Below are 23,709 nucleotides of genomic sequence, written 5' to 3' on the forward strand. Positions count from 1 at the left end.
GAAAGTGTAAAGTTTTCCTTTTTGATTCTTTATGTCACGTGACGCGAGATTAACCAATCGGTGATCAGTACTCACGTCCCGGAAGTACTGCTTTGTTTCTCTGTTCTCCGCTCTAGGTTTGGTTTACATTTCTAAGATCCACAGAAGGGCGAAAGAAACTCAGTGAGTGACATTTACTCTTAAAACTGACTATATTTGATTAAAAATGCACTTTTGACTGTTTAAAAAAATAGTACAACATCGAGGCACCTTAAATTTTTAAATAAACACATTTGAAGTTGCCAGACACACTCAATTAAGTGTTAGTTGCCAGTAAAATGTCTTATATTCCAAAAATATTTTCAGTAACAAAACAAAAATAACATTATTTTGACTACAGATATATATATACCGGTAGTTTAATTTCCATAAAATTGCCACTCGTCGCGCGGATATGACGCACAGCGTATTTTGTGACGCAACTCACTGTATTGCCGCGAAATGTCAAATCATGGCAGAAGGAATTCCGGAATGATCGTCTCTTGGTGAGTGTGAAAAAGTAATGCTGCAGTATTATATTATGATGTTTTTGTTTTGTCTTCTTAATGTGTGTAATTTAGTAAACTACAAACCACAATGCATATCATTTAATTGTATGAATCTGAGTGCATGTATTTGTAATATACAGAGAATGAAAACAATGAGAAGTCAAGTCAAAAGAGGTCCAGAGGGGGTTTCCCTACATGGCAAGGATGCACTTCAACTCCTTCCACAGAAACTGCAGGAAAAGCTGATGCCCTTCCAGAGAGAGGGTGTCTGTTTTGCCCTATCAATGGATGGACGGTCAGTTAACTTTCTTCAGCCTTTTATTTGTTTGTTTTGTTTCGCTCATAACCAATTTTTTTCATCTTGATCTCCAATTCTGTTCTTTTCTTTATTCCAAAGTGTATCAATATACAACAAATCAGGCAAAACAAGTTATAAATGTGCACGTTAGAAATGCACTTATATAACATAAATGTACATCTTTCGATACAAATAAATGAAATGTTAAGACAAAATCTCAAACGCATACATACATTCATGTAACCTGTACATGAGCACTGACGTTCAAAAGTTTGGAGTAATTACGATTTTTCAATGTTTACGAAAGAATGCTCTTCTGTTCACCATGGCTGAATTTATAAAAAAAAAAAAATGTAAACTATATGCAATACAGTTATTTTAAAGTGTAATAATATTTCACAATATTACTGCTTTTACTGTGTTTATTATTAAGAAATGCAGCCTTGTTGAGCATATAAAAAACCTTTAAAAAACAATTATTCCAAAATTTTGACTGGTAGTGTAAATATTTTCATGCATCAAATAATTAAATAAATCTAAATAATAATAATAATAATAATAATAAAAACAAGTTTAAAAAAATAGGTAATTCCTACAATATTCAATAATCTCAATAATTTAGCCACATTATTATTTTTCATAAATATTAATGAACTATTATTTAATTCCAGTTCACCAGTTAAAATTGAAAATTGATTGGCTTTATTTACAAATAATTTTGGATGAATCAATATATAGTTTATGATGCTTAAGTACTGTTTGCTTTCTAAAAAAAAATCCACTCAAAATCCTACTTGTCAAATTTATTTATGATAGGGCATGAAAAGATGGTCTATTGCTTTAAAATCATTACTGCAAAGACTATTATTTTGGTCAAGATTAAATCATAACTTTTGAAAGTCAGGAAGCAGAAGGATAAATGTTTTTATTTTAATTTTAATTTTGCTTAGTAATTGGATATTAGGTGTTTTGTTCTCAAAATCTTAACCACTAATATCATAACATTTACACTGATGAGCCAAAACATCATGAGTAGTCACAGGTGAAGCGACATGTTGGATGCAGGAATAAATATCTGAGCGATTTTGACAAGGGAAAAAATTGTTATGGCAAGGAAATTGGGTCTGAGTATGTCTGAAACGGCAAGACTTGTGGGTTGATCCCGGTCAGCAGTGATGAGAATACCAACAGTGTCCCAGGAGGGACAAACCACAAACCGGCAACAGGGTGTTGGGCGCCCAAGGCTCATTGGTCTGAGCCAATAGAAGGCCTACTGTGGAACAAGCCACACAAAATTTTAATGATGGTTATGGGGGGAAAGCGCCTACAATGGGCGAGTGAGCATTGGGACTGGACATGTGTAAGAAGCCTGCCTGGTCCGTTGAGTCCCGTTTTCTTTTTCACATGGACAACCATGTACGTGTGCGCCGTTTACCTGGGGAAGTGATGGCACCAGAATGCACTGTGGAAGGGAGTGTGATGCTCTGGGCAACACTGGGTCCGGCCATTCATGTGGATGTAAATTTGACACGTGCCACTCACCTAAAGTTGTTGCAGACCAGGTGCACCCCTTCATGACAATGGTATTCCCTGATGGAAGCGTCCTCTTTCAGCAGGATAATACACCTTGCCACACTGCACACTATGGGTCTCATTCATGAAACATTCGTAAATATACGAGTAAATATGCGAGTGATTTGCGCATAAAGAGACATTCCCGAAAACTCTTCTCCTGATTCACAAATACTTCGTAAACGTCAGATGTGATAGTGAAATGTGTGTGTGTGTTAATGAATTCCAATCAGTCGTAAATGGGATGCGCGTGCACGTTCATTCTCAATTACCATTAATCCCGCCCATTAAATCCGACTGACAACTATATATGGGCATCATATTATGACATGAATGCGAATGAAAAAAAAAAATTCTCAGATGCAGTAATTGAAGTGTTATTATCAGAAGTTCATTCAAAACGCCACATTTTATTTTCAAGCGTACATAGTGGCGTATCGGGTCCTAAAAAAAAGGAAGCTTGGCAGCATATTACAGATGCAGTTAATGGAGTTTCATCTGTTAATCGAACATTCCCAGAAGTGAGAAGAAAATGGTTCGACATTAAGCTTGAGAGCAAAAAACGAATTAGTTCACTTCGGAAAAATAGTATTCAAACTGGAGAAGGACCACCATCGCAGATGCTATTACTGGCTCTCATAATAAGAAAAACCGTATGTAATTACTATATATAATATTTTTTCAAAATGCTGTGCAAATATGTACCCGATTAAGGTGAATTAAAATGCAGCCTTATTAATGAGCAAAACGTTCGGGTATTAAGCGCACTATTTACGCGTGGGTGGGAGCAGGTGTAGATTTCTTGTGTACCAACTAACATTTGGAAAATACGAACATTTTAATGAATCCGAAAATTTACGCCAGAACCACTTTACACACGATTTACACAAAAATCCGTTCTGCTCGTGTTTCATGAATGAGACCCATTGGGTGCTTCTCATGTCTTATTTGTGCATCCTTGTTTCCTTTCCTCGGTTCCTTTCCCTGTGTCTCAGCTCCACCCCCTTACGATGCGAGGGAAGGATACACCTGTGTGCGCTCGCTCATGAGTCATGACTCCACATGAAGCTTCCTCGCCTCCTCTCGGTGCAATTAGAGAATTGGGATGTCCTTCAAGGTGGCTGAGTGCAATCGATTTCTGGGTCACAGGCTTGAGGAAACAAGGAAGCATCAATTTGAGTATTGAGAAGCACCTATTGTTCAAGAATGGTTTGAGGAACTTGATGAAGAGTTCAAGATGTTGCCCTGGCCTCCAAATTCCCCAGATCTCAATCCAAAAGAGCATCTGTGGGATGTGCTGGACCAACTAATTTGGCCCACTTCATAACCTACAGGACTTGAAGGATCTGCTGCTAATGTCTTGGTGCCAGAAACCACAGGACAACTTCAGGGCTCTTGTAGAGTCCATGCCTCGGCGGGTCGGCGCTGTTTTGGCAGCACGCAGAGGACCAACAGCATATTAGGCAGATGGTCATAATGTTTTGGCTCATCAGTGTAGGTATACTTTTTGTACCCCTGTGTTTCTTATAAAATGGGTATTGTTGCATCTGGTATCTAGAAACGGAACAACTCTCTTTATATTTCACTCTATGTCTTTCTGTCATTCTATCTCTTAACCTGTGCCTGATTTAAGCAGGTGAGAATCTAATTTACTCCAGTTCTGTCAGTCAATGTTCCGGGTCAGACAGGGTCAGTTAGTCGACGCTGCCGAGGGGTCCCGGATCGATGGCAGGACACACAGAGTTCTGTTTGGTGCAGACAGGGTCAGTCACTTAATTAGGCAGACATTCAGCGGGACGGATATGTCAGAATCCCAAAGGAGTCACAGTGGCTGATGGGATGGTTGTAGTTACAAATATCTTTTTTTTTTCAATTTGTTCAATAGCTTTATTTAAGGGTGAGAACAAAACAGAGCCAATTACTGACCGTGTTATAATAATTAACTAAACCCTTAGATTTTTTTTTTTTTGCTATTTCAAAATAAAGTAAACATTAATATATAATATATATATATTTAAGAAACTTATTTTATTTCAGCTAGTTTCCAAAGCAACATTTTCGTTTAGTTTAACTTGATGTTAACTAAAATGGAGATACAAATTTATAAACTATATAAACATATTTTAGATAAACAAAAAGAGCTGACAAAAACGCACATCAGAATAACAAAAGTTTTAACAAAAATTACATTGATAACAGAAAATATAAAAATAAGTAATTCATAAAAAATAAACAATTTATTTGTGTTTTAATAGTGCGTGGTGTTAATTTGTTTTATTTGTTTACTTTTTTTAAATATAAAAATATTTATTAACTGATAATTATTATATTTATGAGCAAAGCTGATAAGCATTATATTGTCTTTTTCCATTTGTACATTTTATGCACTTATCGATAACCAAAACCTTTAGTTTGTGTATTTTTACAATATTTTTATGTTTTTTACATCCACAAACAGGCAGCTGTTCTTTAAACTTCCATAAATAATCATCTTTTATTGAACGTATGTCATGTATGCTGTGAAGAGAGTAGAGGCAGGATCTAATCACAGCAGTCACATTTATTAATAATTCTGACAAAACAGAAATACGCGAGAATACAAGAATGCTGGAGTATAACAATCAGCTAAAACATCAATGTAAACAAAGACGAGAACGGTCCAAGATCAACTGAAACTGAGGGCTAAATATACAGAGAAACAAAAGGCTAAGCAAGGAACAGGTGAAACAAATCAATCATTCAATGAGTTGCCATGACAACAAATGAGAACTTTCTAGAAACCAAGGAAACGGGAAACAAAGAGTTAAAAACTAAAAGTTGAGAGTTGCGTCCCAAATGACACACTATACAGTACACTATGCACATACTCTATGTACTTTTGCACTGTTCTCATCTGTGTAGTGTGTGAATTTTATAAGATTATTTTTTCATTCATTGGAATCTGATAGCCCCACCCACCCGCTATGTAATTTACATGTAACAGTATGTAATAGTTGACGAGTTAGTGTATGAATTGCCGAACATTCCACACTTCGTTTTTTTCTGTTAATTTAGTTCATCATCCGAGTTTTTAAGGTGCCCTTTTTTTTTTTGAATTTTCAGTGTGAACCCACTACTTGCACTATCTATACTTTAAAATGTCATAGAATAGTGCATAAGTACACACATTGGGACGTACCTCAGGAAAATAAAACGGAAACAAAAATGAACGTTACAACATATTATTAAACGAACAAATAAATATAAATTTATTTTTATTCTTACAAAAAAAAATATGTTTTTTAACTGATGATTATTATATTTATGCGCAAAGCTGATAAGAATTATATTGTGCCGTTTGTTTTTGTGTATTTTTACATCCACAATCAGGCAGATGTTTTGTTTCTTTTAGCTCCCATAAATAATGCATCTTTTATTGAATGTATTATTGAACAAACAGCTCTAAAAAAACACTCGAACACAATTTCCCACTTTCCACACTGACGGATTTGGCTTAATGTGTTTGTTGCTGATCCTTAAGTTAAGAAAACCCTTAATAATTGTAAGGGTATTATTCTAAGGGTTTTCTTCCTTTAAGGGCTCTGGTGCATCTGGCTGCAGAATAAATGAGCTTTTATTGACTGTAATCAAGTCTGACTGTATTCAGTGGGCCGACACTAATTTCCTCTTTAACTAGACAGGTACGGCTTCGCACAGTGCCAGCTGCTGATAGATAACTCTCTTCAATAAACAAATATAATTTTCTTCACTTTAATTCTCTTTGTTTAATATTAGATGGTTTGATCATGATCTGAAAACGATGTGAGTACCATATCCCATGATGCAACTCACTTAACTTGACCTTCCTTTTTTTCTTTTTTTTTACAAAAAATACAAAATTAAATGAATTCAAAATATCTGGATGAAGTTATGTGACTACAATGCAGTAAAAATAGTGTGTTAAACATTATGTAATGTAGACGTTTAAAACAATAGAAAAGATTTAACAATATTTCTTTTTTGTGATTGATATGTTGCAACCGATTTTTAATCCTTATTTGTGCACTTTGGCAATAACAAAATGGTTCTATTATATTTATGCAAAGATGTTTTGCAATCTAATATTGGATAAAAAGATTATCGCTGTGTTGTCATATGACTGCGGATGAAGGTGTTCCAGTTTTACTTTTAATTCTCTTGCATTTTTAATGCAATTTTGTATAAAATGTCTTTTTGACAATCAAAAAGTCAAAGAGGTCTATGGAAAGTAAAGTGTTTTATTGAATGTTTAAGTCTCTCACCAAGGCTGCATTTATTTGATCAAAAATACAGTAAAACAGTAATATTGTGGATTTTAATTTTTTTTTTACCATTTAAAAGAACTGTTTTCTATTTTAAAATGTGATTTATTCCTGTGATGCAAAGCTGAATTTTCTGCATCATTACTCCAGTCTTCAGCGTCACATGACCCTTAAGAAATCATTCTAATATATGCTGATTTGATGCTCAAGAAACTTTTCTTATAACAGTTGTGCTGCTTCATATATTTGTGGAAATATTTTTTCAGGATTCTTTGATAAATAGAAAGTTCAAAAGGATGAATAAACAATAAATCAAATATTCATTTCTTTCCATAAAATAATATCTTGCTGACCCCAAACTTTTGAACAATAGTGTATGTCATTCTAAATGTAACTTTCCACTCAGAGGCACTTTAAGTTAAGACTCAATAGGATTCAAAAGATTTAATATTCATTCATTTGGATGCAGTGTCTCTGTTCAGTGTCCTGGGTTCTGTGTTGGATCTAGACATTATTGATAACAGAAGCAGCTTAGAAGTCACGACATCAAGCCATGAAGCCAACATCAGTCACCTCTATGAAGCTATCACTTTATCCGAACGGGCGTGTGGTTCGTCCTTTGTTTTTTGTTCTTGAATCTAATTTAGCGATTAATTTCCCCTTGTGTAGCGCTTTGATCCCGCTAATCAGTTAGCATGCGGATTATGGCCCCAGATAATTGCTCTCTAATTAAATATGTAATCTCCACTCCAGCCAATAACCCCAGAAATCCTCAACTGTAATTACTTTATCCGTACAGAGACTCTCCACCTACAGTCTAATGAATCAGGACAGGCGTCCACACGGCTGTGTGTCATCTCCAATGAGTAGCCACTTTTCATTTAATGTTTTTTGCCGTGGGAAATGAAGGTGGTTAGTTACTGTTTACTTTTCATATTAGACTTGACAGACTTAAGAGAAAATCTCATTAACGTGGATAATTTGAGAGCAGCGCCGATGCTGAAACAGTAAATTGATATTTGCTCCAAGGGTTTATTTAACATTGACTTAACGTTGGCACATTCTTTTTGAGCATTTTATTTATTCGTTTCTCACTAATGTCGAAGTTTAATGCCAGATCATACCTCGTTATCTTCTTCCCCACCAATTATTGGAATGTCCTAGTTTTATTCAGAATTTCGGAAGTAAAATTGGTTGCAAATTGGTTTGCATACAAATTGTGTCTAAACAAACCTTTTTTTTAATGTTGTTTTTAGTGTCAGGTTGTTAATCCGAATGAAATGTCACTTTTAACTGTAACCAGTAACCAGCAGTGTTGGTAAGTTACTCTAAGAAAGTAATAAATTGCTTGGAATTAATTACATCTTCAACAGAGTAATTCGATGTTTAATAAAGTCCTTCTGAAGCGAAGCAATACGTTTTTGTAAGAAAAATATTCATATTTATAACTTTATAAACTATAATCACTAGGGCTGTAACTTTACGTTCGAAAATCGATTGCACAATCGATCGGACCAACCAACATAAGTTTCGAAAACGAAAATAGGGAATCGATTTTAACGGCCTTTTTTCTTTTTTAACCAAAAATGTGTTTTAGATGGACAGATCAATACAGGACACACAGAACATGAAGGATTCTGGAAAATAACAATGTCTTTTCTGTTAACCAAATGCTTTTTAATATTCCCTATTACTTCAATGCAAGTGAACAAGCGCGCCGTTATTTGTTGCTTAGTGACGTGTGTGTTCAAGTAAGCCAGAAATGCGCAGATTCTGCGCAATACGCTGTTTTTAATATATCATGAGGACTCACGAGGTGCGTATTTGCGCTAAATCCACACAGATTTGGCTTACACGAACTTCCCCAGCAAAGTGAGTAAACATAAAAACCAAACGCCAAATTGGCTAGTGGTTAATTTTTACCCGCATTTGGCGAGTCGAGGGTGTTAATTTCAATCCCTGAATGTTGCACTCCTGTTTGTTATTGTGCACGAAACTTCACGCCAATAAATCATCAGAAATATCGCTGACTTGTGCGTCTCAAGCGCCCTCTTTACGCTCGTCCTAATGCCTGTAGGGTGTCCGTGGATTTGCCTGTATTTGGTGTTGAAAATGGAAACGTCTTTAGACATGGAAAATCGATTTTACAATATTATGTCTCAAAAATCGAACAGGATTTTTTCACAAAAGTGACAGCCCTAATAATCACTGGCCTCCGCAGCGGCCGTATGTGAGTCTTGTTGCGTGGGGTCAGAGATCACTCTTCCACCTGAACTAGACTTCTTTTGGAGCATTTCACTTATTAGTTTGATATCAGATCATACCTCGTTATCTTCCGCCACATTAAATCAGAAATTTGGAAGTAAAATTGATTGCAAATTGGTTTGTGTTCAAATTGTTTTATAACAAGCTGTTTATCCAGTTGTTTTCAGTGTCAGGATGTTACTCAGAATGAGATGTTGCTATTATACAGATGTCTTGTCGTCACAAGTGATCTTGACCCATTGAGCTGTGGTGCTCAAACCTGTGGTGCAGGTTCAATTCTGTAAGAAAAAGGACTGTTTTAAATTAAACTATTTGTTTTTTTCCCCCTGCTAATGTTGAAGTTAAATGTCAGATCATATTGTTATCCTCCTTCACACATGATTATTGGAATATCCATATTTCATTCAGAAATTCTGACGTAAAATTGGTTGTTTTCAGTGTCAGGTTGTTAATTCAGACATGAGATGTGTCACTTTGATTAGGAAGGCATTTAAATAAAACCTTTGATTGTCTTCAGTCGCGAGACTACATATTTGTTGTACTTGGTGGCATACAGTTGCGGCCACTGAGAATTGAGGCAGGAAGTATTTAGTGGTGTTTGTGTTTGTTTACGTGTTTGGAGAGTCTGTTTCGTTTAATCGTGTGAATCTTTACCTTGCGGTTGGAGTAGATGTGCCCCTCATGTAATAGAATACAACCACTCTGTGTTTTCTAAACCATTGATTTCCGTTTTTTTCTCTCTCTTTATCTCCCACCTCTCTCTCTGCAATTCAATAATCCCCCTGAAACAGAATTGCTTCTTTTTTTTGTTACAGCACAGCCAAACCACACACTGAGACACGATACTTGCTCAGATGATGCAGTGTTTTAAGCTGCGCTGTGCTGTTTATAGCAAGATTTCATCAGTGGCTTGTTACCAGTCGAGAAGATAGATATCCGTGGTTGCTTTCATATCTTGAGAGCACAAAAGGTGAACGGCAGCCATTACTTGAAGTATTAGATCTAAGGCTATAGATTATGAAAAATTACTGTGGTAACCACAGTTTCCTCTAAAATACCATAGTCGGTAATTGTTACTACTGTAAAATCATAGTGAATTAATTTGGGATCTCATTCAAACAGCTTTTTGTCTCATTTCTCCCTGCTTTTCAAAGAGATTATACTAAGATTTTCGTCTGGTAAAATAGACACAAAAGATCAGAATATTATAAAGACTTAGGAGTGAGCTCTTTTGATCAAAACAAGCACCTAGCAACCACCCAAAACACCCTAGCAACCATTCAAAAAACCTTTGCAACCGCATAGCAACATGTTTAGCATGGTTTCTGCATCTTTTTCTTCAGAAATAAAAAAAAAGTTAAAGGGTTGGTTCACCAAAAAAATTACTAACCCTTAAGCCATCTTAGGTGTATATGACTTTCTTTTTTCAGCCAAAAACAATCAGAGTTATATTAAAAAATATCCTGACTCTTCCAAGCTTTGTAATGGGATTGAATGGTATCCAAAAGCCCCCAACAGCTCATCCATCAATCATAATATTCACTGGCTTTCCGGTAACGACCGTATGCAAGTCTAGTCCGGCAGGAAAAGTGACCTCTGACCCGACAAATGACTAAGGGTGTCACGATTTCGATTTTAAATCAAAATCGACTGAAATTAAGTCACAATCTCGAACTTCGAATTAAAAAATGGAAGCGTCGATGCTGCCACGTCCCCATGTCACGTCCGGTCGGCGTGCCAAGCGGAAAAAAACATGCGTGTTGAAGTGCTGCGAGTCAACCTCCTCTAACTGAGCTACAGCCAGTCAAAGATAGCATGGCAACTGCAGATGCAGGAGACCCATCGACAGAACTTGAACCCCCTCCTCTTTCATTGAAGTCGCCGGTGTGGAAGTATTTTGGATTTCCAGTGAGTTATGTTGACAAAGTTCGCGCTTCAAAAAAGCCACAGTTTGCAAGCTCTGCTATGTGCGTGTGTACCATATTCTTCCACTGGCAGCACGACTAACATGGCAGGGCATCTCCGCAGGTACCACAAAAACATAGATTTATCTGTTAAACCAACAACTGTTTGTTTGTTTTGTGAACTTGAATGTCATCTTCTGTGAAGAAGACTGCAGTTACAAAAGAGAAACCATGGCAGGTTATTTTGCTTAAGTTTCCAATTGACTAAAGATATAAGTTATTATATTAAAAGCACTTAATGTTGTTAAAGGAGAACTCCGGCGCAAAATGAACCTTTGGTCTAATTACACATTGGTACCTAGTCAACCGTTATCTGAGATTTGTTTTCATGATTATCGAATGTAAATAGTTTTATCTCTAAAAACAGTTTAGCCTATAAAGCTAGTATAACGCTAGTATATTGGGCATAGATCAATGACAAATAAAAATCGCTTGTTAATACCACTAACAAGGCTCAAAATAGCCCCACACTAACAGTAGGGTAGAGGGTAGGGACCCTCATTATGCTACCGTGTTAGTGTGGGGCTATTTTGAGCCTTGTTAGTGGTATTAACAAGCGATTTTTATTTGTCATTGATCTATGCCCAATATACTAGCGTTATACTAGCTTTGTAGGCTAAACTGTTTTTAGAGATAAAACTATTTACATTCGATAATCATGAAAACAAATCTCAGATAACGGTTGACTAGGTAACAATGTGTAATTAGACCAAAGGTTCATTTTGCGCCGGAGTTCTCCTTTAATAAATGTTTTAAATTTGACAATGTGGTGTGGCACATTGCGAACAAAGGTCAGATATTATATTGCATAAAAGTCTAAAAATGGCATAGCAACCTGTGCTTAAAAAAAAAAGAAGTAAAAATCGAGAATCGAATCGAACCGTGACCTTAGAATCGAAAATTAAATCGAATCGAAGATTTGGAGAATCGTGACACCCCTACGTATGACGTATTGATGAACGCAGAAGCGCAGGGGATAGAGCAGCACCGGTCATGAATTAGAAGTCTAAAATGAAAATTTTTAAAGAGAAATGTCAGAGGAGCTTGAGTTCGTTGCCCAGCTCTGTTTGTTTAAAACGTGAGAGGCGTCTACTCTCAACTAAGCTTACGCTACTCCTACATCCTACGTCATAGGCCAGAACTTGACTCTCTCGTGAACATGCGGACAGACGTTACCGGAAGCTGGTGATTAGTGATTTATAAAGTTATAATTATGGATATTTTTCTTACAAAAACCCATCTCTTCGCTTAAGAAGGCCTTTATTAACCCCTGGAGCCGTATTGATCACTTTCTTTTATGGATGGATGTGCTTTTTTTGGGCTTACAAAATCTAAGATACCATTCTCTCCCATTTTTTAATATAACTCCGATTGTGTTTGGCTGAAAGAAGAAAGTCATATACACCTAGGATGGCATGAGTAAATTATGGGATAAATGACATTTTTGGGTGAACTAACCCTTTAAATGTAGTTTTTTGTTTACTGTGAGGGCTAATGCTAAGCCTTACCACGGTTTTACTGTAGTAACATTAAGGTGTTCATAAAAGTAAATACAAAGCATTTCTACAGTGGTAGAAGTTATCTAGACTGGTTATACTAGTACAGCGTGTATTGTTGTTTAATTTAAGATTTTTCTCCGCAGATTAGCATTATGCTAATTTTTTTCTCTGTGCGTCACAAGAGCTAGAAACTGACGTTTATCAACTGCGTGCTAACGCGCAACACCCTCACACCACGTTAAAGATGCTAATAAAGCTGTAATGCACCAGCGTATGGACTGACTACATGTTAATTCATCATATTGGATGATGAAATGCTATGCGAGGGCGGATTAGCATACGCCGTGCTGACACAATTACTGTGGTTTAATGAGCCCTGAACTCTGAACCACCAATCAAAGCGCTACACCATCAGCCACCATGTGCCACACAGGAGCCAAGCTATATCTGTCTCTGTATCGAGCGCCGTGGCCGAGACGATCAATAGATATTGATCTGAGATGAAGGCTGCGAAGAAGTGATACTGTACAGCCGCTTATAATTGCATCAGAGGTGCAAATGAAGCCATGGAGGAAGATTAAGAGATTATTCAATATTACACTTGTAATGAAAGTGAAATAACAAAGCGAATTAGTGCAAATTAAGTTGTCTTTACTAGTTCTATCGGTGGCCTTCATGTCAGGGGCAATGACTTAGGCAAAAAAACAGCAGGTGTGTATGGACTAGTTTTAAAATGCCTTGAGAAGGTATTAAGGATGTGCTGAACAATATACATATTTTAATATTTGACTAGTTGGATTTGTGACTTTTCAGTCTATGTTGGTTAGCTTTGATATATTTACACTATTGTGAATTATGAAACTTCACAAGCTGAAGCAGTAACATTTAAAAAGATGCTCGAATTAAGTTCACGGTGTTGTTGACAGGCAAATCAGACGGGGCCCTCCTTCAGGACACAGCGGTGCATCGGTTGCAAGCGCCGTTATTTAAAGAACAGTGATTAATGTGTGAAACGGCACACACACACACACACACCTGAGAGCCACTCGAGGCGTGTGAGAACGCATTACACAGCGCTAGCAAGTGCTCCAACAATTTGAAGGCAAGAAAAAATAAAACCCCACCAGCAGGACCGAGGCTGTTAATCATCCTTTCACAGTAAGGGAGGAGAAAACAAGATGAAATGGGCATCATAGCTGTCTCTCTCTATCTCTCTGTCTCTCACCTCTTTATCTTTATTTGCTCTTCTGTCGCTCCTAGACATTTCAAGAGGTCACTTTATTCTGTTATCGATACTGATAAAAAATATCATAAGGTTAAATTAGCTTACTTTTATGCCTTATTACCTTTAGTAATAGTATTTGTGCCATTTCAAAATGCAGTGACATTAATACCATGGTACTTTTATATATAATGCTGTTTTAGTGGGGTTTGAACCTGGAAATAAACCAAAACTTTTAGGAGTTTTACTATTTAAAAACAAAGAAATTCTATAGAGATTCTGGACTATCATTTTCAAAAAACATACTAATGCTATTTATTTTCAGTATATTTAAAAATGTATTATATGTTATATAATATGTATGTTCCTTCATTTATTATTATTTATTTAAAAAAGGGAATTGACAATTGACATTTATATATATATATATATTTTAAATATACATTTTATTGTGTGTGTATATATATATATATATATATATATATATATATATATATATATATATATGTGTGTGTGTGTGTGTGTACATATACGCACATTTATTATTAGTATTTATATTAATTAATTATACAAAAAGGTATTGTCACAATATTTACATGTTGCTTTCATAATAGAACAACAATTCTAGTACTTTCAACATGATGTACTATGATGTCCAAAAAAACCCCCCACTAATACTTACTTTTTGTTTGTATCAATGAATCAATTGAGATGGATTTGTTTCTAAAATTGTTACAATACATTTTGCTGCATTAGACTTCTGTGTAATGTATTGTTTGGAAAATGCACTGTATTTGTACACTATGCAAATGCCGCATCAGCATTAGCTAAATGCGCTGCTGTCAAGGGAGCGCGTTTATAATGACCATCCCGTACGTCATCCCGTACGCCAACTGAGGCGTTGCTGGAATCCGCATTAATAAACCAAAAAGAGTAAATAAACGAAATAAAAACAAAAAAAGATGCAAAGCTCTTTCATTTTGTAGCCCTGCTTGTATCTGCTTCATTTGTTCCCAGTAAATCCTTGAACATTGCCTACACGCATAAGCAATTAAATTTTTTCCCCTGAAAGAATCCACCGAAGATCAGTGTCTCTCGGCATTACTTAAAAAAAAAGAAAGAAAGAAAGTTAGATGAAAAAGAGGAAACATCTCCCCTCTAATGAGTAGATCCGCTGTTTGAACAATGGATACGGGTGACTCGCGGAGCACTGTGACATTTCAGTAACGGAAATGATAAAAGTCTTGATGCTTTGCTTTCTTACTGGTATCACCAGGATATAGACAAATGTTGTAGGCTTGTTGTACTATATTTATTTGCATCTATCTTCAGGTGGCATTGGAGGAAGTTTTAGATCTTTAGATCAGATTTAGCATACACTAAACACCAGGCAAGAGATGAAAAGTATATACAAGATGTTCATAAAACACTTTTATGTTATTTTCTTTTGAACAAGTTTACTATGCAGAGATGTTATAATGATCACAAAGCTGCCTTTATAATTTACTCAGATCATTCATTAAAACTAAACTGCAATATATATATATATATATATATATATATATATGTATATATATTTGCACAAGTCAACAGCCCTTATATATAATATATATAAGGGCTGTTGATTTAATGCCCCTAAGATTAAAGATTGTGGAAAAATACCCCTTCAGGAGATTTTTATCTCATATTTATATCATATGATATAGTTAAGCAATATCACACAAGTAATGAGCGTAATATCACACGAGTGATGTTTCTGTCCACAATAGCATGAGTGCAAATGTGAAATTGAATTTACACAACAGATCAATAAATTAGAAGTTAATATTGTTATGTTTAAAAACCCTTTAGTAACTGTTTTTGCTCAATTTTACCAACAAAATATTACCTTTAATATTTTTAAGGTTATTAACTGATTACGATATTCTCAAAATGGTCAAATATCTGCCAACTTGTATAGTAACAAAAACAGCCTGTTTAATTCTAAGGGTTATCGAGCGGGTGTAAAATGGTCACGTTCTTCACATTTTTGTAGACTATTTTTAAATGAAAAAATGTAAGGCTACGAAAGTGTACAATATGGATCTTTTTGTTGCTGCTTTGATTAGGAATCAAGTGGCTCATATCTTCAACGACAACATGCTGAGCTCAGGATGTTGGCTAAATTTCATTTAGAGGAGCAGCTTGATTGATTCAAGGCCTATATTAGTTGTTTATTGGGGTCTTAAATGAATGGCCATTTTAAATAAACCCCTGTATGCCGCAATAGGGCTCCACACGGCTCTGCTTCGGGATTGAGTTTTTCCAAGCTGTCTGGCTGCCAGTGTGAAATTGGTCGTTGAGTTCAGGTGTGCGGGAAATTATATTGAGCAATGTGCACTGGCTAGGAAGCCCAGCTTTCACAATATTGCCTGGATCAATACGTGCCTCTCCGGACATCGGTTTAAGAAATTAAAAACGTGATACAGAGAGGGTAATTATTTAGAGAATGACTTGAAGATGTTCTGGAGTCCGGGTAGGTCAACGTCACTGAACTCTGAAAGCGTGAGTTCGATGTGCCTTATTAGTTTTCATTTCTCTTTTGCAGGTGCATGATTGCAGATGAGGTAAGAGCAATTTGCTTTTCTCTACTCTGATCTAATTCGGTTTCCCAGAGACTCCTAAGACCACTCACCATTTTTGCCATCAGATGGGTTTGGGAAAGACGATCCAGGCCATTTCTGTGGCGTATATCTTCAAACAGGAATGGCCTCTGCTGATCGTGGTACCTTCATCTCTCAAATACCCTTGGATTGAAGAGCTGGAGAAGTGGCTTCCTGAACTCGACCCCAGAGACATCAACTTGGTGGAAAGCAAGACCGATACAATGTACGACAACTTTAAGTTCAATAGAGTACATCAGTTGGAAAGGAAGTGAATTGATAATCAAAGTAATTTTCTCCATTGAGAAATCCATTCTTGGCGTTAACATCTTAAGTGATTTATATTTAGAACTTAATATATAATTTAAAAGATTTGAAATGTAAAAGATAATGAATATTTTTTTTTATTATTATTATTTGTAACTATTTGCTAAGCGCACACCATCTGGAAAATTGCATTCTATTTTAAGTGTTTTATTTTTGTCCAAACATCTGATAATCTTCTTATAAAACGTCACATAAACATGATCTTAATGTTGTTAAAGTGGAGAAAATGTTATGCCTGGTAAATGTTAGCTACATTCAAACACCCAATGGGCATCTTGGGTAATCGATCGTTTAAGTTTGTTTTGCAGTCCCTGACACACAAAAAAAAGAGGACATCGGTTCGTAATTCATTGGGATCCAGTGGACCGTACTAGAGAACGTCTGCACTGGTGGCCAAGAGATTTTTTGCTCAAAATGAAAGATTGATTCTTTCAGACTGTGTGTGAGTTTAATCATAGTGGCAAAATTGATTCATGAAATTTATGACTGAGTCTGACTTTGAAGAAGCCTCCGGAAAAGTTTTTTCTGTTTTTTTCATCCTCTTTGTGACACATTTTTATGAGTAGCTTTAGTAAGTTATGAACGCCATTCTTGCAGATTTTCAGCCTGTAGAAATACAAAACAGAAGTAAAATCTCCTGTTCAGTGACTACAAAATTATACCACAATACAAATTACACCGCAGACATATGAAATCAAATCACCTCCCCGGAGAGATATTAAACAAATCCTAACTTATCTCGCCTTTTGCGACTAGGAATCTTCCATGAAGAATACTTTAGCTCTATCTTAGGATACAGAGAGAGCTTATGAGAGCTGCCCTTCCACAGAGGATGCTGGGATTGATTGTACAGCCCATGCAGTCAGAGGGTCATGTTGTCTTTTTGCCTGTTATTGACGCTTCTAAAAAGAGGCTCACAAATTGCTCTGTTTACCCTGAGAATTCTGGCCCGAGGTTGAGCCGACCTGTAAAGTCGTTACCATGGCAACATCTCCCTCCGAGCTTGATGAAGGCCTGTCAGCATGGTGAATTATATTTTAACTAATGGCTCATAGTGCACAAACATCATTTCCTCTCAGTGTACGGCTGGCGTCTTTACACAGTCTGTAACTGAAAACTGTGAGGCTAAAGATTGTAAAATGCTTTTCCAATAAAAACACTAATAATATAAACTATTATAAATATGTCTATGTGTGCACAGTTTCTGTTGTGACGGATTTGTAAGTTACAACTTACTAGCAGAGCAAATATTGTTTTTGTTTTAGACAAAAAAAAAATAGTTGGCGGAGGCTATTTACAGTAACTCTGTCCAAGACACGGGATTGTCACCATCACCAATAGCGTGGCAGAACGTTTTGAGGCGAATCGACCCGTTTTCGAATTCGCCGAACTTGCTCTACTCCTTTTCCCCATCACTGATGTACTTAATGTAAATAGAATCTATTGCTATTTAAACTAAATTTAAATAGCAGCCGTAGCTAAGAAAATATGCTATTTTCACTTAGTGCAGATAGCGGCTGCCAAAAAGTAATGCAACTGACCAGATTCGTTTATAGTTTTTTATTTTTATTTTTTTTTGCCCAAAGTTCGTTTGGCCTACTCAACGGTATTTTGAGGCATTTTTACCCGTTCGTTTTTAGAAGCAAGCTCGATTTTTGTTAACGTCAACATGGAGATGCTGCGTGACTTTTTTTGCTTAAATTTGAGCTTACCTTGTCTCGGTTGTATATATTGTGTATAAAAGCGAATTTCACAACGGAATCTTCAATGTCTGTAACTTGACGCATTTCAACGTACGTCTGGTATTTTTAAAACGGTCTGCAATAAAGGAGGCTAAAATGTATAGCAAATTTTCCGATAAAAAGCGCTTTAATCATACACAAATCCTACAAATCTTTACAAAGTTATTAAATATTACAGTAAATAAAATGAAATATTGTTTAGTAAATTGCTTTTAGCTGAAAACTCTAGCTTTATTTTGTGATATTGTGTATAAAAGTCTTTAAAGACAACAGACATGGATTCACAACGCAATTTTTGTAATGTGACATTTTCAAAATGGAACCAGGTGGGACTTAAATTTAATCAGATTGAATTGTGAAAATTTAACCATGATATTATTGGTTATTCCTGCATCCGTCACCATCATCAGAAACTTGTTTTAGAGATGGAGACCTGCCATTTTGTTTTTTAGCGTTACATGGATTGATGACTCTTACACAAAAAGACCAGGTACAGTTATTGAGGAAGTGAATATAAATCTGTTGCACATTTGAATTTGTTTTATTTATTTTTTTGCAGGAGTATCAGCACTAGCAAAGTGACAATACTGGGATACGGGCTGCTCACGACAGACGCGCGCCCCCTGCTGGAGGCCCTGAACAAGCAACGTTTCGGCGTCATCCTGGTGGATGAATCCCACTACCTGAAGTCTCGCAACGCAGCTCGTAGTAAAATACTGGTGCCAATCATTCAGAACGCCAAGCGTGCCATCCTTCTCACTGGCACCCCGGCGCTGGGCAGACCAGAGGAGGTACGGTTTCCTCCAAATCTGTTTGTCATTTGCTTTGATTTATTAAGCCATTTGGTAATATGCAGCACGGTTTTGTTTGAGCTAAACCAGGAGGAGATCTTGTCATTAGCTGACATATTTCCCATCCTCCAGTCATCGCTCATGTCCCCCAAAATTGCAAGTACGATAATATCATAAATTAAAAGTTTTGATAAGTTTCCCCCCTGAATATTATCACTAAGTTATTAAAATCATTTATTTTTCTATTGTACGACTACACACTATAAAATGATCGGGTTATAACATGAAGTTCCCTGTTCGGCACATTAGTTTACGGTAGAAATAAACATGTAAAGTCGTTCCCATTTCTTTTGTAAAGTGACAGCTTGGAATTTGTCACGGAGTTACTATCTCGCTGGTCTAATGACCCACTCGCAGCGAAATTAAATTAATCAATCAAACAAGAGATCGTTTTTAACGTTTATCCTTTTATACGACACAGCCCAGTAATTTGGCACCAGTGACATCCCATTTCATGTGGTTTTGTCCACCTTGTTCTGTTTGCTTCGATATTACGCTGGCGTGTGTGTTTATTTAACCCAGTGACCTCTATTGAGGGGGAATATCAATACCAAGGGGTGATGTGAGGAAAAAAAAGTGAGGATTTAAAGTGATTTTAGAGCCACAGCTCTGAATGAGAAGGAAGAGAGAGAGGGAGAGGGAGAGAGAGAGCTCTCTTTCTGAGGTCTCAAAAGCACAACGCTCATCTCTGCTGTTATTACTCTGTCCAGAGGTGTGCCAGCAATATTTGTAGTTTGCACAAACACCCTCGTCCTCACACTGTCTCGCTCCGTTCCTGTCTCTCTTCCTCTCTCTCTCTTTAGTGTTTTTGCCCAATGGCCTTCTCTTTTACATTATCTGTCTCTTTGCTTTCATGTCCTAATCCTTATTCATGGTAGTTTTAGAACCACAAGAATCAGGCCTCTAAATTCTTGTAGATTCTAAACGGGATGGACACTATATTTAAATTGAAACAATAAAAATGATGGTACAATAATACGTCACATCGTTCTGTACCTGGATGTCAATCGTTCAGCCGCAGAAACATTGAAAATAAGTTTTTTATATATTTCTGGTGAACCGAAAACAAGGGCATTGAATTTTCGTATTTATTTATTTTCGGGCATTTAATTTGAGGCATACAAAAATTCTGATTCAACAATATGTCGTGTTGTTGCATGCATAGTTACTGTTAGTAAAAAAAAAATCACACTTTTTTTGTGATTTCTAGTTGAATTTCTCTTTAAATCGTTTGTTAATCAAGTCTTACTAATCGATCGTAAAACCATTGTTAGGAGAAGAGTGAATTTGTGCGAGCAGCGTGGATTTGTGCAAAATTTTTACAAAACCAGAATAACGGGCAGAATAAATTTCTTAGCAAATTTTTCGCAAAACCATTCTTACAAGCAGAACAAATTTGTGTAAATTTCGGAAAATCATTCTTAAAAGCTAAGCACATTTCTTTGCAAATTGCTTGGAAAACCATTCTTACGGGCAAAGCGAATTTGTGCAAAATGTTCGTAAAACCATTCTTACTGGCAGAGCGAATTTCTCTGCAAATCATTCGCAAAACCGTTCTTATAAAAATGAATTTGTGCAAAATGTTCGTAAAACCATTGTTATAGAATGAATTTCTTATTCTGCAAAACTTTAAAGTAAAATAAAAATTTAAGAGCAATTTGAATTTGTGCAAAATATTCACAAAACCATATTTACGGGCAGAGCGAATTTATTTGCAAATTGTTTGGGAAAGAATTGTTCTTAAGAATGGAACGAATCTTTGTGCCAATCGTTCACAAAACCATTACGAATTCTAATCGCAAATCATTACGAAAACCATTCTTACAGAAGAAAAAATGTGTGCAAATCGGTCTTAAACCATTATGTAAAAATAATTTGTAAAAACTATTCTTACGAGTAGAACAAATCTGTGCAAATTATTCGTAAAAAAAAAATTAAGAACAGACTAAATTTCTGTGTAAATAGTTCATAAAACCATTTTTTATGTACAGTCTTTCGACAGTGGCAAAAATGGTTTCATGAACATTTTATATGAAATTCATTCTGCTTGTTTTATGAATGAGGCGAGGCCCACTGAACAAACTGTAATCCCACTCTTCACAGCCTCGGTTTTATTCATGTCATATTATATATTGTGTTTACTCTGAATTGTTTTTTAAAGTACTGTACTACCAGTCACTGATGGCCAGTTAATTGACCAATACATTATACAAAGACAATAATAAAGGCTTCATTTAAGGGATGTTACATTCTGTTTACTTTCCTAGTATATTGTGAGAGCTGCTATTTTCCGTCTTGAAAATGTTCACGGGGTTAAAAAATGTAAAGACCTCTCAAGATGACCCTTGTGTGTATATTATGTGAGGAGTCTCGTCCTCTATTGCTTCCCTAATTCCCCTGAAACGTCTTGCTGGACTTCTTATGAAAGACGGTGTTTTCTTAATTCATCAAGATAACCGCTGTTTAGTTTATGCTAACTGAGCATAATGGGCACTGTGAGACTTTCTCTTAGAGGAAACACATTTGCAATTTATGAACTTAATACCTGATTTAATCAGCTTTAATCAGCAAGAGTATTCATTTGCACCAGCTATAAACAGAAATCTGCTGACCGATTTTCAATAAACTCATGATTGCAAAGGTCCAAGGTCAGAACTATGAAAGTCTCCCTCTTTTTAATGGTATTTTTTTGCTACTGTAAAGTTAGTTCTGCATATGACATTTATGATGTCACATTGTTTGATGTTTTGACATCTTACTCTCTCTTTCAGCTTTTCATGCAAATTGATGCTTTGTATCCACGGAGATTTGGAACCTGGAGCGACTACGCCAAAAAATACTGCAACGCACACTACAAGTAAAAACTTTTCTTTTTATTCTACAATATAGAATTCAAAGGACAAATTAATAAAAAGCATCAATGCCATGCAGTTTAAGTGCAATCCAAACAGTAAACATTCCTACATTTATTTAATTATAAAACTTGCAACTAGTTGTTTGACGCTAAATCTACACGCCATTTTATTATTATTATTATTATTATTATTATCATTTACCATTTATTTATCAGGCAACTTTTACTGATAATCATATAGTTAAATTGTTTTCAAAGATGTAGTTGTGTGGACATTTTTTAAGTTCTGCCAATTTTGTTCCATCCTATGATTTTTCCATTATTATATTTTTATTTGTTTTTCAGTATCTCATGAAATTGACTATATTTTTTCACTAGTCTTATAGCAGTGCATTCTGGGATTGTTTTCTCAAAGTATACATGTGACACTTGCTTAAAATTTGGTAAAGAAAATAGGGTTGTATATGTTCTTTTTTAATGGTATCGTTATCGGCCCAAAAAGAAAATTTGGACGATATATTAAAGCCGATAAATAATGGATTATTTCCTTCAGCTTACACACTTCAGTTGTTCACCATGATGGTTTTGAATTGCTTAAAATATGATTGGAATCACTTCAAAAAAGGAAAATACAATTAAGTGCAACGTGCAGCCCAAGTCTGTCATATAGACAACATAAAATTATAATGAGAAATGTGAATTTATCGGCCAATATATCGGTTATCGGCTCTCAAATCTAAAGAATTATCGTATCGGGCAAAATTTTCATATGGGTGCATCCCTAAAAGACAATGTAAATACCTTTTTTAATAGATTTTACACTTGTAACACAACTCTATGATGCTTTGAATTGTAGACAGCTGCCTAGGTTTTGGTGCAGAGATAATTTGTTTATGTGTGTGCAGTAGCAACATTTATGTGAAGCCAAAATATGAGTTGTGTCATGAAGATGAGAGGTGTTCAGAACATCTGAGAGGAGTTTTGTTCCCCTGTTTCTCTTATCAAATCTACAGTGGAGAAATGAAACGACAGCGATTCACACAAGGGTCTCCGAGTACAAATTAATCTACCGAGGAAAAAGCTCTGCCACTCGAAAGCGTGCCCACAAGTTCCTGTCAATCATTCGTATATGCAGCAGTAAATATAAAATATTCATAATTAAATCGCTCGTACACACACACATTTAGGACCGAAAAGGTCTCATTACAATGATAATGCCTGAGGATTGTGGTGAAATGAGGTGGATATATAAAGCAGAAGTGTGTAGAATGAATAAGTAAAATGCCTGTGTTTTTTTTGTGCAGGTTTTTCGGGGGCAGACGGCAGTGGGACTGTCGCGGCGCTTCTCATTTGGACGAGTTACACCAACGTCTGAGTGAGATTATGATTCGTAGACTCAAGAATCAAGTGCTGACTCAACTGCCACCCAAAATACGCCAGCGAATTCCCTTCGACCTTCCTAAAGATGCCGCCAAGGTATGCAGTGAACGTTTCAAAACAAGTTTCTCAAGTTCCCACAGCTTCACAGTTCAGAATATAAAAAGTTATGTTACCATGGTCAGTACCATGCTTTTTGAATATGTGCCATGCTAATACCAGTGATGGAGTACTCGAGTCCTGGCCCTTATTTTCGTAAGTAAAAACTTGCATAAAACAAAATTTATGA

General features: G+C 36.0%; 1 protein-coding gene across 1 annotated transcript in view; it reads left to right on the plus strand.

Annotated features, from left to right (window-relative positions):
- Window positions 1-422: 422 nt before the first annotated feature.
- zranb3 (zinc finger, RAN-binding domain containing 3) overlaps window positions 423-23,709 on the plus strand; it is a gene marked incomplete at its 3' end in the record, with an annotated part of 28,507 nt that continues 5,220 nt past the window's right edge. The window contains exons 1-7 of the mRNA XM_056265847.1: window positions 423-528; window positions 668-822; window positions 16,215-16,233; window positions 16,317-16,495; window positions 18,898-19,129; window positions 21,961-22,046; window positions 23,348-23,519. Coding sequence (XP_056121822.1) covers window positions 671-822; window positions 16,215-16,233; window positions 16,317-16,495; window positions 18,898-19,129; window positions 21,961-22,046; window positions 23,348-23,519 — 840 coding nt within the window. The remainder of the gene's footprint in view (window positions 529-667; window positions 823-16,214; window positions 16,234-16,316; window positions 16,496-18,897; window positions 19,130-21,960; window positions 22,047-23,347; window positions 23,520-23,709) is intronic.

The sequence above is a fragment of the Rhinichthys klamathensis genome, unplaced genomic scaffold (genome assembly GCF_029890125.1).
Source record: "Rhinichthys klamathensis goyatoka isolate OS25496 unplaced genomic scaffold, OSU_Roscu_1.1 h1tg000241l_1, whole genome shotgun sequence".
Taxonomy (NCBI): Eukaryota; Metazoa; Chordata; class Actinopteri; order Cypriniformes; family Leuciscidae; genus Rhinichthys; species Rhinichthys klamathensis.